Raw genomic sequence first — 16,266 nt, forward strand, 5'->3', positions numbered from 1 at the left:
TAGTTTTTTCTTGCTCCTTTTCATTGTATGTAGACAGTGGCGGAGCTTTACGTGTTTACTGGGCGGAAGACGACACCTTTATTTGCTCGCAGGATCTGTGTGAGCTTTAACTCCACATTTCACAAGGATCTGCAACTTCACACATAAGTAAGTCATTCATAGTTTCACATAAGTCAAAGTGGAGTCATAGTCCTGTGTAGTGATGCAGTCCTTTAACTCTATTATCATGTAGACAACTGGTTTCACCTTCTTCTGCTTTGTGCTCCCAGTCCTGATGATGTGGCACGACGAAGCTTAGTCTGTGGTTACCAGCAGTTACTGGCCTTTGGTCTATCCTATGAGGACACTCGGTTTCACCTGGTGCGCATTAGGACGAGTTTCCTAATCATTATTTTGTCCTCTGTCTATCTCCTGCTGAGAGCCACGCCGAAGGAGCAGGGTGAAAAAAAATCTACACATATGTTGCTTTAATGTGTCAAAAATGGCTGCAGGGCTCTTCGTTCTGCTTCAACATGTGTTTGTGCCAGTGGTGGGTTCAGATCTGCTAAGTCAGTAAAAGCACAACAATATCAAAGTATTTCATCAGAAGTAAAAGTGTGACTTTGTTTAATAAAGATACAGAAGATTTAGCAGGAAAATACGCTTCTCTTATTATTTCCTTTTAAACGTGTGTGTATTCATCACAGATTTATTAACACGTAAACAGTTTAATGTTGTTGTCAGAGTGTTTTTTTTATTTTAGCCATTTTAAATGCTGTAATAACACACACCTCACCATGTTGTTTATATGGTTGTATGTAAAGAAACTCTGTTAAATAGGCAAAAAATACAACATTCTTTTAGTGCAGTGTAATTATAAATATACAGATACATATCAGAGAGTGGAAATACTCCAGTAAAGTACTTTTAGGGATTTTTTAAAAGGTTTTTTTACTTACTGGAAGTTTTATGACTTTACTGGATTTTTTAAAAGTTTTTCTTTTAAACAGATTTGTCCGTTTTTCTGGATTTTTTTTTTTATATTTTTAAAGACATTTTAGGAGAGTTTGGGAATTTTTCATCAGATTTTAAATTGCGAATTTAACTTCTCTGGTCTAAAATGTTGCTGCGTTGTGTGATCAGCTGTAAATCAATTTAGTCTTTTTCTTACAGGTCTTCATAAAAAGACAAAGGTGTTTGTGATACTGAATCTTTAGCATTTCAGTCATTTTGCAGCAAAGGAAAATGAAAGCAAAGGAAAAAACCTCCTTAATTTCAGTGTAAATGACATGTAAAGTTTGCTTTTCCCTCTGATTGATTAAGAAGCGTCATGTAGATACAAAAGCAAATCTTGAGAATAAAAAATAGTGTAAGATGATTTCTGAGAATCACATTAGACGTTTCACAATCACTAAGTTTGAATTTTGATTTTCTTTGAAACTTTACCGCTGAAAAATAACAATTTGATGGTTCCCAGATTAAGACACACTCAGAATTGTCAGAGCTGAAATTCTCTTTCCTTTAAGGAGAAATGAAACAAAAGACTTTCTGTCTGCTTTGTTAGGCACATCTGAAAAGACCTCTTACTTTCACTTTGATCCTATCTACTGTATTCTTATTCGAAACAATTGTATGCTCTTATTGTTTCGGGGATAAAAAAGAGCATCCTGCTGGTGCATTCAAGACTAGCTCCTCTTTCTTTTCAGAAATCTAATGCCTAAAAACTTTGGTCTGTCTCTTCACTGGAAACTGGAAATATCAACTCAGATGCTGCCAGTAAATAATCGGCTCCGAGCAAGACTTTCTTTCCTCATACATCTGCTTTATGTCACATACAGAAGGAAACTACTTTATATTTTACTGCGAGATTTCCTTTACCAGCCTCAGATGTTTTGAGCTCAACAGTTGCAATTAACTACTGTTTTATTGCATCCATTGTTGTAATTGGCATGCAAGCTTGTGAGAAGGAATCACTGAAATCTGGGGCTTTTTTACAGTTAGGTGGTTGTCATGTAAGCTTTTGCGTCAACAAAGTCCCAAACACATCATTATGGAGCTTTTATGTGTAAGGAAACAGCAGCAGTGGAGGTGTTTTATTCTGCAGTCCTGTTTCTCATGCTGCTCTAAATGCAAAGAGTATCACAATTTTCAAACAAATGAAACTTAAGTTCCCTGAAGGAAAGATTCGCTCTTTTCTAGTCTGTTCTCCAGCAAATATTTTTTCTGATTTTATCCCATACATACGCTTCGAAATGTGTTTGATTTCTGTTCTTTTTTTTTTTTTTTCTCTACTTCAGCCAATTTCCTCCTTTTTGATCCCAGTCCACTCGACTTGACTTGGTATCATCAGCTTCCTCATTTACAGCTTGAGGCCGATCGTGACACCTGGGACCTCATGTGAAACCATGAAGGACAGGAGGCAATAAGCCGCAGAATAGCAGCAATCTTCAGGAAAGTTCTTCATTCACTCTTGCTCCCGTAGTTCTCTGTCCTCTTATCCAGCCTTGAAGATAAAGAAAAAAATCAATACAGAAACACAGTGTTAGATAAAAGCAGAGAGGGGGAGAAAGCCCAGCCAAGTTGGGTGTAGTGAATTAAAGCGATCAGAAATTTCCCAGCCACTCAGCCCTCAGTCTACATAACCTAACAGCCCTGTCTTGGTGCTGTCTATCACTCTCCGTTCTCTGTTCAATCCCTCTTTGTTCACTTTTGATTTCTTTTTGGTCTATTCTCCTTTTGCTTTGTGTTTTGGGATGAGGGAACTGCTCCCATTCAGCTGCAATAACCGATGAGTGAAGGTTTTGGATATTGCAAGGGAGCCTGTCTGAGACTGAGCCTCCACACCAGTTCTCTGTGGGGCTGTGTGAGCACGGACTGGAGTGATCGGTCTCTTGTTTTTAGCCACACTACACTGAAACACCTCAGCAACAACCGGATGGATTGCCATTAAATTTTGCACAGACGTTGATGGTGTGCAGAGGATGAACCCGTCTGATGTTAGTGATCCCCTGTTGTTTCCTCTAGCACCACCAGCACATCAAGGTTTTCACTAGATCCAACAAAAGATTTCTGAATTCAGCAGAAAAAGGAGCATATACAGAGGATGGTTTTTCACTTACACAGAGAAACATCTTAATATCTGTTGGACAGATTGGTGCAAATATTATGCAGACATTTGTGATGAATCCTAACTACTCTGACTCTGACACCGCCATGAGTTTGTGTTTTTAGTGATATGTCAATGTGTGAAGTGAACTTGGTGCTATGATCAGGTTAAAGTTTTAAATGTGTCCAATTCTTTGGTTTGCGTTCAGTGCTAATTATCAGTTAGCATGCTAGCTCGCCAAACTAATCTGGCGAAAGTAGAAAGTTTATTATCAGCACATTGACCTCGTGAGTGTGCTGATGTTAGCAGGGAGCTCAACGCACTGCGGTGCTGTAGTGGCTCTACACTCTTCTTGTTTTCCCTGCTTCTGGTACAAATATATGTCTGTTCTCTCTTTTCTCCACCCTCTTTCCTCATTCTCTCTCTCTCTCTCTCTTCAGTTCCTCAAGTACTGGATCACATCAACATCTGATCAGGTATCAGGGCGGCCTGTGATGCTGGGCAGGACGTATTTCAAAAGGGGCTGAGGTCATATTTCACCGTTTCAGGGCTGAGCCGCTGTCATGTATTAATTAAAATCCAAATACCCTGTATTGATTGTGTTATCAGGCTAGTGCAGCCTGGGCCTGCTGTATTGATCCAGCCTGTGATTTATGATCATCTTCAAGAAAAATCCTTTTGTGTGATTATATGAGGAAACAGAGCCTGAGTGAGTGTAATTCTTCTGGATCTATTTTGTAGCGAGATGTTGGTGTTGGAGGGATAAACAGACTGCCACCCTGAAGCCCCTCAGAGGAAAGATATTTTCAACTAAAAGAAAATTGTTATTATCCAGTTGGTTTCATTGAAAAGTAAATCACATGATACGGCAAGCCTGCACAGACTCATGCGTTACCAAGTGAAGCTGCAGCCTGTGGCCTTCAGCTTTAGTCTTCGTACTTTTAAATACTAGTATCTGTTAAATTCAAGACGTCTGCTCATTTAGGATTTGACTAAATTCCCAAAATATACATTAAAATCTCAGCTCAGGATGGAGAGGCTTTTATTATTTTTTTTATTCTGTTTGATGACTTTGCAAATGCCTGAATAAAATCCCCAAAAAAGCCTTTTTAAGCGCAGCAATTTAAAAATTTGTTTGTTTTTTTTTTTATACCACCATGTCCTTCATTAGCACTGGAAATAAACTGTGCTTGCAGATTTGTCCGATACGAGTGTAATTTATAGAGATACTGGGTTGGCTGAGGGCAAGAAAATCGACATTTAAAGAGGTCGTCGCCAACATGTCTTTCCAATAAAAAAGTGCCAGATGAGACTGAGGAAAAAAAGATAATGTTCAAATGTAAAATGACATTGTGTTACTAATGTCTCTACGGCCACCTTTTATTTACCCTGTTTCTTTAACGTTTAAAAAAATAAACATCTTATTTCATAAAACCTAAGTTTGAAAATATCTAATATCCTCTCAAATTTAAAATAAGGTTCAAAAAACAAAAGTTTTACACAATGTTTTATTGCCCAACTTCCTTCCAGAAGTATAAAGTAGACATGTAGTATCTCTGATCTTATCTGCAAAAGTCTCATCAAGGATCCATGACCAGAGTATTTTTAAATAAAGGCTCAAAATGAACTGCAGAGTTAAAGCCTTAAGTATTCATCTACAGCGTAGGCGACGTAGAACGTAGGTAGAAACAAAGAAAAACAATGAATGAGAAGGTGTTTTCAAACTTTGACTGGTACTGTACTTCCTGCAGCCGTGACTTTATTATTACTGAATGATTTATTTAACTTTATTTCACCTTGTAAAAACACATTATCATTACTCATCATACAAAACAACACACGTTAACACGTTTGATCCTAACACATGTACCCAGTAATTCAATTCAAGTGGTTCTTGAGGCTGTGAGTGGAGTTTGCATCGGTGTAGGCCAAGTTACAATCTGGGAGAGATCATGGTCAAGTAGTTGCTAGTTTGATTTTGTGTGTCGGTGCTGGTTACAAAGAATCAATATCGAATCAAGGAGGGTTGAGTTTCCAGATAAGCGCTCTTGGCCACTCTGGCTATTCATCATAAGACTGTAGAAACCTGATAGGCCAGAAGAAATTATATTCCAGCAAGAGTGGGGCCTCCTTATCTCTCCATAGCAGGGGCATAGCAGACATACCGATCAATACCAGGCTGTTGTGTAGTACTTGCAATTATCAACAGCTGATTCTGTCCTCCCCCTGCTGCATCTTTTAATACCACATAATTACAAGTTTTGGGACAATGCCTGGTGAAAAGGGATTACAGCTGTGGTGAAGGACCCGTCATTCTTCTCTCTGCATGGACACAGCTTCAGTCTGTGGAGGAGGAGGAGCAAACAATTAACATTAAATAGCTTTTACTGTTCACTCAATACTCTGATCATTTTGGCTGTGTGGTGACTAATGGCGTAGGGACTAATAATAGTATAAATTGAAAACTATGACCTGTAATCGGTGACTGTGTCTCCGCCAAACTTGTAGTCAGCCTAGTTTCTTTATTTCATAGCCAACGTTGCTCCTTTAAATATAAACAGCAGAGTTCAGGTACGTTGACCCTCCTCACATCCCGCTCATCACTCAAAGGACGACTTCTTTTCCAGAGACATTTTCCAGTCGATTATGGCGCCAAATTGTGGGAGGTCGTAACAAATGAGGCAAAGGCTTCAACACCTCCTGTGTATCCTGGCAGTAGCCTATTGCAGGGCACCTAATGATGGACCGGAGGCGGAGGCAACAAGGAGCGCGTCGGTGCCTCGGACAAACCAGGGAGTCTCTTTTCCGACGGCCACCAGTTTAGATGAGACCTATCTGCGACCTGAGCGAGCTTTTTACGCACGAAGCTTGAGTTTACGCACGTACTTTACTAATCCTCGGATCTGTGAGGGGATTCACCTTTTTACGCAACACTTCGCCAACATCTCCTAACGCGTCGTCTGTGGACTATACGCACTTGTAGGAGACTCAACATGCAACATATCCTCCTGTGCTGGGATTATCGCTCCTGCTAGAGTTGTACTGCTGTGTAAAGTGCATCTGAGGTGAGATCCATCCACAGCCTCACAGCTCAGGTCACACTGGAGCGTCTTTCTGACCCAAACTCATCCAGGAACAGTCGATCTTAAGCCCAATCGGACCACACCACAGGGTCAAAGCTTAAGGGCTCCAAAAGACATGGGACACTCACAGGAGTCCAGGTCGGACTGAACGACGTTGGAGCTGCTCGGAGTTGTGCGTAAAAGCAGCCGCACACCGGACAGGAAGTGAAGTAACTATTATTAAAACCCATCCCTCATTTTCAGATCGAGCGTGAGTTGTGTGGACCGCAGCCAATCACCCACCGAAGGGCAGCGAGAGTCGTCAAAGCATTATCCTTCCTCCATCATAATTACACTGACATGCGCAATCTGCACACGGGCACCAACACCAGCCGCCCTTCACTTATTTCACCGACCCCGCTCCCTCGGCAGGGTCCCATTCGCTGCTTGTAGATGATCCGGGGAAAGGCAGCAGCGAGGCGCACACAAAGATCGACATGTCCCGCCGCAAGCAAGCCAAGCCGCAGCACCTCAAGTCCGATGAAGACGCGACACAGACTGGACTCCTCTGCAGAAATGGTAGGTGTCCAGGGCTTGAAGCGACTTTTACTGGCTTTACTTCAGCTGCTGTTAATGGACCAAAGGTATCGTTTAAGGACGGATTCATACAAAAAAACCTGTAAAAGGTGCTGACTTTATTTCTGCGAAGGTGGACGAACTATATTTTGCAAATTAAATGGGCGACAAACTGAGTTTAGTTTAACTTTTTTGTTTCTGCCTTAATTATTTATTTTTACATTTTAACGTGATTTAGTTTGCAAACCTTTGGACTTTAAGTAAAAGTTTAAAAGTATAACATAAAGAAGAAAGTCGTGTGGGATTGAATTTTTTGTTCTTTATCAAAAGTCATATTAAACTACAGTGAAACAATACAGATTTCTGGCTACGAGCAAAACAAAAAGATGGCAGATCATGTTTATTTACCAAAACCAGAGCTATTATCATAATTGAATTTCATTAATGTTTAACAGTTTTGGGGGTGATGGGTGGAAACAGGACCTCTGATGGGCAGGAGAGAATAAACGATGAACCGACAGAAATACAGAGAAATTAGGTGATATTTTACATCAAGGTTTAATTTGAGCTGGTTCCTTTTGTTGGCCCCAGGCCTTCCTGTCCATTATTAAAACTTTTACATTTTTAATAAACATTTACATCCAGGAAAAAAAATCATCTAAAATCAAAGTGTGTTTTGAAGTCAAGTAGGATCAGTTTGTTATTTTTTATTGTCATAACCGTAATAAAGTCTTTACCTGAATACAGACTTCATAAGTAGCTAATGCCTGATTTAGCATATATTCAGTACAGATGCTACTATGAAAATCAAGAGGTCAGACCAAATGGTTCCTAACATCCTGCATTTCTTAATATTAACGTTTGGTTTGTACAAAATTAAAGATTATCAGCATTTCCCACATTGTTTTTAACCAGATCCTGGTTGTTAAATCATGTTACCAGCCTGTGTTATGAGAAACCATAGGCCTTTACATTTTTCAGATATTTTAAACATGTAATTACTTTGTTCTTTAAGTATGTGAAGGAAATCCTGGATGTTATTTGAGCACTAAGTGATATCAGCGCTTATATTTTAAATGGAAGTTAAATTATAAGATCACATTGAAGCGTTTATCCAGAATTGACAGAATTTTAAATTAAATTTGGCCTGTGCTCTCAAAGTTTTGTGTCTCACAGGAAGTGGTTCTGTAAAATGGGTCCAGTAAGCTTTAACAGACAGTCTTTAAGTTTGATTATTGTAATGTAACATGATCGACTGCACATCTTTCTATTTATTATATTAATGCAGACTGTCACCTTTTATCTTCTGTTTATTCTTAAAAGCAAAGGCCACAATGGCCCAGCCCATTTAATACATTAATTCAGATCTTCACCATCATGCTTCTTGTTCCATGTTTTTTTTTTTTTTTTTTAGTAAAATCATATGTCACTTTATTATTATCTGTGGCTGTGAAAAGGTGTTGAGTGTGAAGAGGCCCTCATCACTCGGGCCCTCCCACAGCCCTGCAGCCAGGCGGGGGGCTCCGCCACTCTCAGATGGGCTTTGATTGAGCCTGCTGACTTAACCTTTGTCAGCTAACCCTGCGAGGGGGCAAGTGCTCCATGTCTGAATCATAATACAATTAGTACATCCAAACCGCTGACCTTTGAAGCCCAGAGGTCACACTGAGAGGCAGAGACGCTGAGAGTGTGTTTGCTTTTCAGTTGCAGCTTCGTGATTTTTTTCCCCCTCTCTCCTCCCGACGTCAAACCACACAGCAAGAAACAGACATAAATCTGTTTTCTGCTCCTAACACTATGGATTGACTGAGGGTGACGATTTTAAATAAATTTCTATCAGCGTTATTATATTTGGAAATATATTCAGAGCTTTAAATCAGACACTGATCTTTTCTTTGTTTTCATTGTAAGTAAATCTTACAAAGGCCAGACAAAATCCTGAGCGAGTGTTTTCGCTCCTGTGTTTGCTGAATCGCCCTGGTGATCTTCAGACCACCCACTTGGTGAACAAGGATTATTTACTTGTGACGAGTTTGACTTTCAAGTCGATTTGACTCACTCAGCTCTCGTCAGACGGCTCTGAACCGAACCAAAACACATTAAAATAATGTTCAGATTTTGTGTCAGATGTGACAGTTAACACCTAAAACTTTTAATGTATTTACTAACTTATTTCCTCACAGTATGTTTGCATAAGGATCTAGTCATAGAATTAGATAGAAACTTTATTCATCAGTGATATATATATATATATATATATATATATATATATATACATATATTTTAACATACCAGATATGTCTTTCTGTGCATACTGGGACAATTCTTTCAGCTTCTGAAAAATAAACTAAGTAGTGAGTTTTTATATGTACAAACAACATATACACACACGCACGCGCGCGCGCGCGCACACACACACACACACACACACACACGTGTCTTTAAATTGCTTTGTATCTAAATTTACTGTGTTTAAGAACAAAGGTGCAGCATGTATGTATCTTATGTGGCAGAAAGTGAATAATTTTTTTTCATAAAAAAGAAAATTGTTTTAAAATACATAGAAAACAATAAACTTATAATGCTCATCTTTCTGCTTTTGGTTCTTTTGAAATTGTTCATCTTAAATTGGTTTAGAGGAGTCTGAGTATGTGCAACAATAATTCACTATTGATTTCCCCAGATCTTTCCATCTGGTATTTCTTTCTGTTTCCTAATGGGGCAGAGCCTGACCAGATGCAGCAGCGATTCAAAAGTGTAAAGTCTTTTCACAAAGAACGTCACACAAGCAGCTATTGAAAGAGGGAAAAAGGGAACTCTCATCTCAAAAGATCAGTGTCAGACTAACAGAAGTAGGAGTTTTATTAAAATGTGTTGAATAACTGTGCCGTATGCAGCAGCTTTTTACAGAAATAACCAAACATGCTTTGGGCTTCTTGTAGTTTTAAACAAGTTTGATTTACTGCATAAAAACAAAAAAATTTGATTATTTTTCTTATTATGTTTTAGCTAAATTTCATGACCTAAACTGCCCTGATGCAGTAAACGTCTGGTTCCCTAATCTGATTAAAATCAAGGCAAAATGATGTATGTTATTACCAGTATGTGTTTAACCCAAGTTGTTCTTTGCTGAAATGTATTAACGTGCAGAAAATCAATATTCTGTTTCATTATCTGTCTGAATGCACAACTGAGAGGTCAGATAACTTCAATGAATGTCATTGATTTTACTGAAAGATGATGAACTTCTGAAAATAGGGCATCAGTTAAAAAACTGTCATCACTCTAAAGTCATTTTTATGGGCCTTGTTGAATTTTAAGTAGTAAACTCATCTCACACATGGTCAGAAATTCTATCTTTTATATTGAAATCAGAAAAACAAAATGGACATAATCTGCAGTAATGTTATAATTTCAAAAATTACAATTTTACATTTTTTTGTATGAGGTAAATCTGGTTTTGATGTGTTTTGCATCATTTTGTAAAAAAAATCTGCTTTTCATGTTTTTCTTTCCTTTGGACACTTTTGGACTATGTGGAATTTTAACTTAAGTGAGTTTGACTAGTTCTTGTCCACACAACATGAGTTTGGAGCGATGGACTGTTTGAGAATTAATTATAATGTGTCCCTCTGGTGAAATATCAGGGCAGTAAATGATTAGTTTTGAATTCATAATCATGTTTTTTCCTTTTCAGGCATCCTGGGAGGCAGAGAGAGAGAGGACACCAATGGAGTCTGCAACAGCAGTGAAGAAACACACATCTGTGTCAAATGCTGTGCTGAGTTCTTCACTTGGACTGAGCTGAGCGAACATCAGAAAGTCTGCACTGAGGATTCTTTGGTGGTAATAGTTAAGTGCAATGAAGGGATGGCTGCTCCTGAGGAATCTCCTATGGGACCCTCTCCGGTTCCTAGCATGGCGTCCAGTGACTCGTCTGCACCAGAGTCCACAGACGCTGGCTTTGAGCTGGGAGAGGCGCAGGTGAATGACAGTGACAGTCTGGATAATTCAGAGGAAGGTCTGGAGCACGATGAAGCCGTGGAACCTGAGCATCCCCCACAGGACAAATATACTACAACCTCCAGTCCTCAGCCTTCAGATTCAGCTGAGTCCACTTCCCCCCAGATGTCAGCAGCTGCCAGCTACAGCATGCCGAGTACAAACGTAACGCTGGAGATCCTTCACAGCACCAGGGTGGCAGTCGCGCAGTTCTCCCAGGGCATCAACAGCAGCGGTACGGGAGGAAAGGCAGCTTCAGCGGCCATCCCTGTAATCCTGGAGCACCTGCTGGCTCTGCAGCAGCAACAGGTCCACCAGCTGCAGCTTATTGAGCAGATCTGCAGCCAGGTAGCCACCATTAACAGACAACCAACACAAGCTGCGTTAAACCCAGTGTCCAGATCATTGTCTCTCGCACCTAACTCCTTCCCCTCTCAAGGCATCATCCCTCCTTCTATCCTGCCCCTGTCAGGAACAATGCCCTCCACCATTAACGGAGAGGCTGCTGTTTCTTTGTCATCTGTGCTTGAAAAATCACAATCGCAAACTTTATGTGGGCAGTCCGCCCTTAAAGATGTTACATATACATCTGCATCCACAGAAACCTCAACCCCATCCCTCTCCAGCAGCAGCAGCAGTAGCAGCATCTCCACATTACTGCCTCCTTACACAGGCTCACACACCAGCAGCATTAACTGTACTCAGACACTGAGCTCCTCTAGCCCACTGTCCCTGGGGCAGAGCAGCCTCCTCAGCTCATCCTCCACCCTGCCATATCTACCTCAGAGCCCCCCCAGGAGCGTCATTTTCCCCAATCCCTTGGCTAGCATTGCTGCCACAGCTAATGCACTTGACCCTCTTGCAGCCCTGATGAAGCACAGGAAAGGGAAACTGTCTAATATGTCCTTATTCGAAACAAAGCCCAGCCCAGAGGAGCCCTTCTTCAAGCATAAATGCAGGTTCTGTGCCAAAGTGTTTGGCAGCGACAGTGCTCTGCAGATCCACCTGCGCTCCCATACAGGAGAGCGGCCCTTCAAATGCAACATCTGCGGCAATCGCTTTTCAACAAAAGGAAATTTAAAGGTGCACTTCCAAAGGCATAAAGAGAAGTATCCTCACGTCCAGATGAACCCCTATCCAGTGCCAGAATATCTAGACAATGTGCCAACAAGTTCTGGGATTCCCTATGGAATGTCTATCCCTCCAGAAAAACCTGTCTCCTCGTGGCTGGATAGCAAACCTGTTGTAGCAACTCTGCCAGCCTCCATGAGTCTTTCTCTTTCTTCCACTATTACCAGTATCGAAGGCTCAAATGATCCTGTAGGTGTAACACCATCTGTTAAATCTCCCTACCAGCCAGCTCCTGGTGAATGTGTATCTTTGTCACCTAACCACAGAGGCAGTGAGGCTCATTTCTCCCCTGTCTCAGAGGCTCCACAGTCCAACCGTGAGACAGAAACATCCAAAATGCTGAAAATGGAGGGAGTATACCCACCACAAAGCTGCACCCTGAACCTGAGAGCCAACCCAGTAACAGAGGCAGCCACCACTACGATCCCATCTGTTGCCATCACGCTGGAGCCTGTTACCTCAGCCTCCCCTGTCTCCAACTCTCCACCTCTCTCATTAAACTCAGAGGAGCCACAATTTGCATCAGGTGGCCTCCTGGACGCCATGGAAACATCTGAAACCTCAAAGCTTCAGCAGCTGGTGGAGAATATTGACAAAAAGATTACGGACCCCAACCAGTGCGTCCTGTGCCACCGTGTCCTCAGCTGTCAAAGTGCACTCAAGATGCACTACCGCATTCACACTGGGGAGAGGCCCTTTAAATGCAAAGTGTGTGGCAGGGCTTTCACCACCAAAGGTAACCTGAAGACTCACATTGGTGTTCACAGAGAAAATCCTCCAGTGCACGTGCAACACTCGTGTCCTATTTGCCAGAAGAAGTTCACCAACGCTGTAGTTCTGCAGCAGCACATCCGTATGCACATGGTGGGACAGATTCCAGACTCAATGCTTGTGGATGGGCTGCAGGAGATAGATGGCAGCCTCTCTATCAATGAGAAGAACTTTGACAATCTCAGCAGCAATGGCAATGACCTCACTGATGATATTTCAATGGAGGATGAAAATGAAGAAGAGGAAATAGAAAACATGGAGGAAGGTGTGAGTCCGTCTAAATCCTTCATCTCTGATTGTACTTCTCCTAAGTCCTCTGTCATTGGTTCAAGTATAACAGCCCTGGAGAACCAGATGAGGATGATTGACACTACTATAAACCTGAACCACTCCTTTGGCTTAACATCATTGACAAATGGTTTTAATGACAGCAGCCAACTTAAAATTAAATGTGCTTCATCAGAGAAAAAGGTGGAGAACTGCAGTGCAAACAGCCCAAGTTTGCCCGAATCCCCCTGTTCATCCCATGTATCAGTGTCGCCTATTCAAAGCAACTTAGAAGGCATGACGATCAAATCACCTGCAGTGAACAACAATAGGCCAGAGTCCCAAGAGCCTTTGGCTGCCTCAGTGAAGAGGGAGCAACCTGAGTCTCCTACCTCTGCATCAGCTGCTGCAGTGGCCCAGGAGCTGAGGGGAATACAACCCAAAGAGGAGACTCCCTACAGTCTGCTGTTCCAACTGAGCAGAGAAAGAGGTACATTTAACTTGTCGTGCGTTCCTTTTGTGAAATTATCATCACTTTATATAGATTCAATGTAATATTTTTTTTAGATGTCACATTTGACTCATGTTATGTTTTAAGGGAAGAAACCTTCACATCTGTGCACTTTGATTTCAGCTGCAGGTCAGAGCATTCCCAGCCTGGTAAACAGCACGTCACTGGGCACGATAAAAACCGAAGTGAACGGTCACAGTCATCCAAACAAGCCAAATGAAGGTCAACCCCCACCATTTAGCATCCACATCCCACCGACTTATCCGTCAGTTGGCAGCCCGGGGATGACCTCCCTGCTCGGCCCAGCGCCCCCTCGTCGAACACCAAAGCAGCACAACTGCAACGTCTGTGGGAAAAACTTCTCTTCTGCTAGCGCTCTACAGATCCACGAACGCACCCACACTGGGGAGAAACCGTTTGTCTGCTCCATCTGCGGCAGAGCTTTCACCACAAAAGGCAATCTGAAGGTAGATAAAGGCTTTGTTGTTGTGCTGCCTTCACTTAAGATGATATATGGCTTTGTTTACATGTTTGCTGAAAATATTAGATGTTGACTTGTCATGTGATGATGGAGGATACTCCACAACAGCTACATAAACAAATCAATATTCAATGCATTTCAAAATTAAGTCTTTGTTGAAAAGTGCTTCCATTACAGGTGTAGTTAGTCTAACTATTGTGTTTTACAGTTTTAATGCAAACTGATATACATATCAACAATATAACATCCCTGGTAGATGAAAACAAAAAGAGAAAATAAAGTTTGTAAACACAAAACATCTCTCTTTTATCAAGAAGTTTACAAAATTCTCATTGCAGCATATTTAATAGCATGTGAATAACTTTACATTTCAGATAATGTAAGAAACTATAGCATTGAAAGTGTTAACACGACCCTTTCAGAATAAAAATCTATAAATTATAAATCTAAGCTAAATCCATTGTACTGGAATTTCTAATGCAATGTGCATAATTTAGCCCAACAAGATGCACACTACAGCACAAACACACTTGAGTTACAGTCCCATGGTGTTTGTCTCAAGGTCGTTTTCTCTCCATTAAGAAAAGCTGTGGAAGACCTGGGAGTTTTTCTTTTATTTATGTTAGCAAAATGTCTTTTATTCATTTTTATTTATTCTTTAAAAATTACTATTTGACTATCACTGACCATTTGCGTTGTTAATTGATTTGTTGATTAACTATGGAGCTGTTCACTGAAAATAGTGAAAAATGTTTTTTGCAATTTCTCAGAGCTTTAGGAGGCATTTTCACATCACTTGTTTTTTCCATCCAACAGTCCAAATCAAAGTCAGTTAATTATCATGTAAAACAAAGAACAGAAATCCTCATGTTGAAGAGGTTGCCAAAGTGTTTGGTGTTTTTAATGAGAACATATTGGATTGATTAAACAGATTATGAAAATACTTTATAATGATTTTCTGTTTACCAACTAATCAATGAATCATCTAATTATTTCAGCTATTAATCATTACAGCTGTTCAGATCATATGCTAATGCAGCTCTGGTATTTATATATATTTTATCATATTGAGTGAGTATGTGCAATGTGCAGGATCTTTAGTGTACATACCTTGATATTTATTGTGACCATACATGGTAAACAAGGCTGCATTTTGGAAAAACAATATTCATCAAATCTAATATCTTACATGTCACTTTCAGGTTCACATGGGAACTCACATGTGGAACAACGCACCAGCTAGGAGAGGCCGGCGCCTGTCGGTGGAGAACCCCATGGCCCTGCTGGGTGGAGAGGCTGTGAAGTTTGGGGAGATGTTTCACAAGGATCTGGCAGCTCGAGCACTGAATGTAGATCAGGGCTTTTGGAACCGCTACACCACAGCTATCACCAACGGCCTGGCCATGAAGAACAACGAGATTGCAGTGATTCAGAACAGAGGCATCTCTCAGCTTCACCCTCTGACTGCAGGCATTGACAGAGTGAGCACCACAGGAGCTCCAATAACCAATCTAACGAAGACAGGCGTGGAACTGGGGAGTAACAGACATTTTGCTATGCTGATTGACGACAGCAAAGACATTGGAATCAACTGAATAAGTTGAATGTTGATGAAATACTTATGCAAGTTATGGATGTTAAACTATTTGTAAAACACCTTGTTTGTCCTTATGTATTATATATGTAGAGACTGAAAAAAGAACTTTTTATCAATTCACAGAGACTAGTAGGGTATTCACATTTTACTCTTTTACTTTGCAGTCATTTGTGAATGTTTTTTTCTACACATTGAATAAGTTGTTTAACTTGTACCTGGACATTTCTATGGTGCTTAGACGTATGGTTGCTCTGAAGAAGGAAACATATGTTCACATTAATAATGCAAACAGTCTGCTATCTCCTCCAGACAGCTCCACAAAGCTGCTAGCTGGTGCAAAGCACAAAATATACCACCAATTATGAACTGCAATGATCTGTTGTCAATGTCATGGTGAGAAGTGTCATTTTAAACAACAGTTGGACTGAATAAAAACTAGAACAAACAGTTCTGTATGTTTAATTCACTATTTCACTCTGTTTTCTCTGTTTCGCTCTCTGAAAAGAGGTTTCTTCTTTTTTGTTTTACATTTTACAGGTGGGAAATTACAACAGTCTACTATATAAATACTATATAAATATTTCACAATCTCTTCACTTCATTCTGCATCATCAAAGGTACAAATGTGAACTCAAAAATCTGTTAGTGTGTTGTTTCTGTGTCTTCGATGCTGGAGGAATAACAATAACAATGTGTTTGTGGTAATCAGTGGTCAACATATATATATGAAAAACAAACAGAAATTATGATGATGATCTCATATCATGGTTTCCATCACTGCTG

General features: G+C 40.5%; 1 protein-coding gene across 1 annotated transcript; it reads left to right on the plus strand.

Annotated features, from left to right (window-relative positions):
* Positions 1-6,568: 6,568 nt before the first annotated feature.
* Positions 6,569-15,481, plus strand: sall3b (spalt-like transcription factor 3b). The gene is made up of 4 exons (XM_026300406.1): positions 6,569-6,726; positions 10,421-13,384; positions 13,529-13,872; positions 15,089-15,481. The coding sequence occupies exons 1-4, from the start codon at positions 6,645-6,647 to the stop codon at positions 15,479-15,481; spliced, it is 3,783 nt and encodes a 1,260-aa protein (XP_026156191.1). The 5' UTR covers positions 6,569-6,644.
* The last annotated feature ends 785 nt before the right edge of the window (positions 15,482-16,266 follow it).

The sequence above is a fragment of the Mastacembelus armatus genome, chromosome 11 (assembly GCF_900324485.2).
Source record: "Mastacembelus armatus chromosome 11, fMasArm1.2, whole genome shotgun sequence".
Lineage (NCBI taxonomy): Eukaryota > Metazoa > Chordata > Actinopteri > Synbranchiformes > Mastacembelidae > Mastacembelus > Mastacembelus armatus.

Coding starts and splice junctions, on each gene's coding strand:
- sall3b (XM_026300406.1), top strand. CDS start 6,645: ATGTCCCGCCGCAAGCAAGCCAAGCCGCAGCACCTCAAGTCCGATGAA. Junction 6,727..10,420: donor TGGACTCCTCTGCAGAAATG/GTAGGTGTCCAG, acceptor TTTCCTTTTCAG/GCATCCTGGGAGGCAGAGAG. Junction 13,385..13,528: donor CCAACTGAGCAGAGAAAGAG/GTACATTTAACT, acceptor CTTTGATTTCAG/CTGCAGGTCAGAGCATTCCC.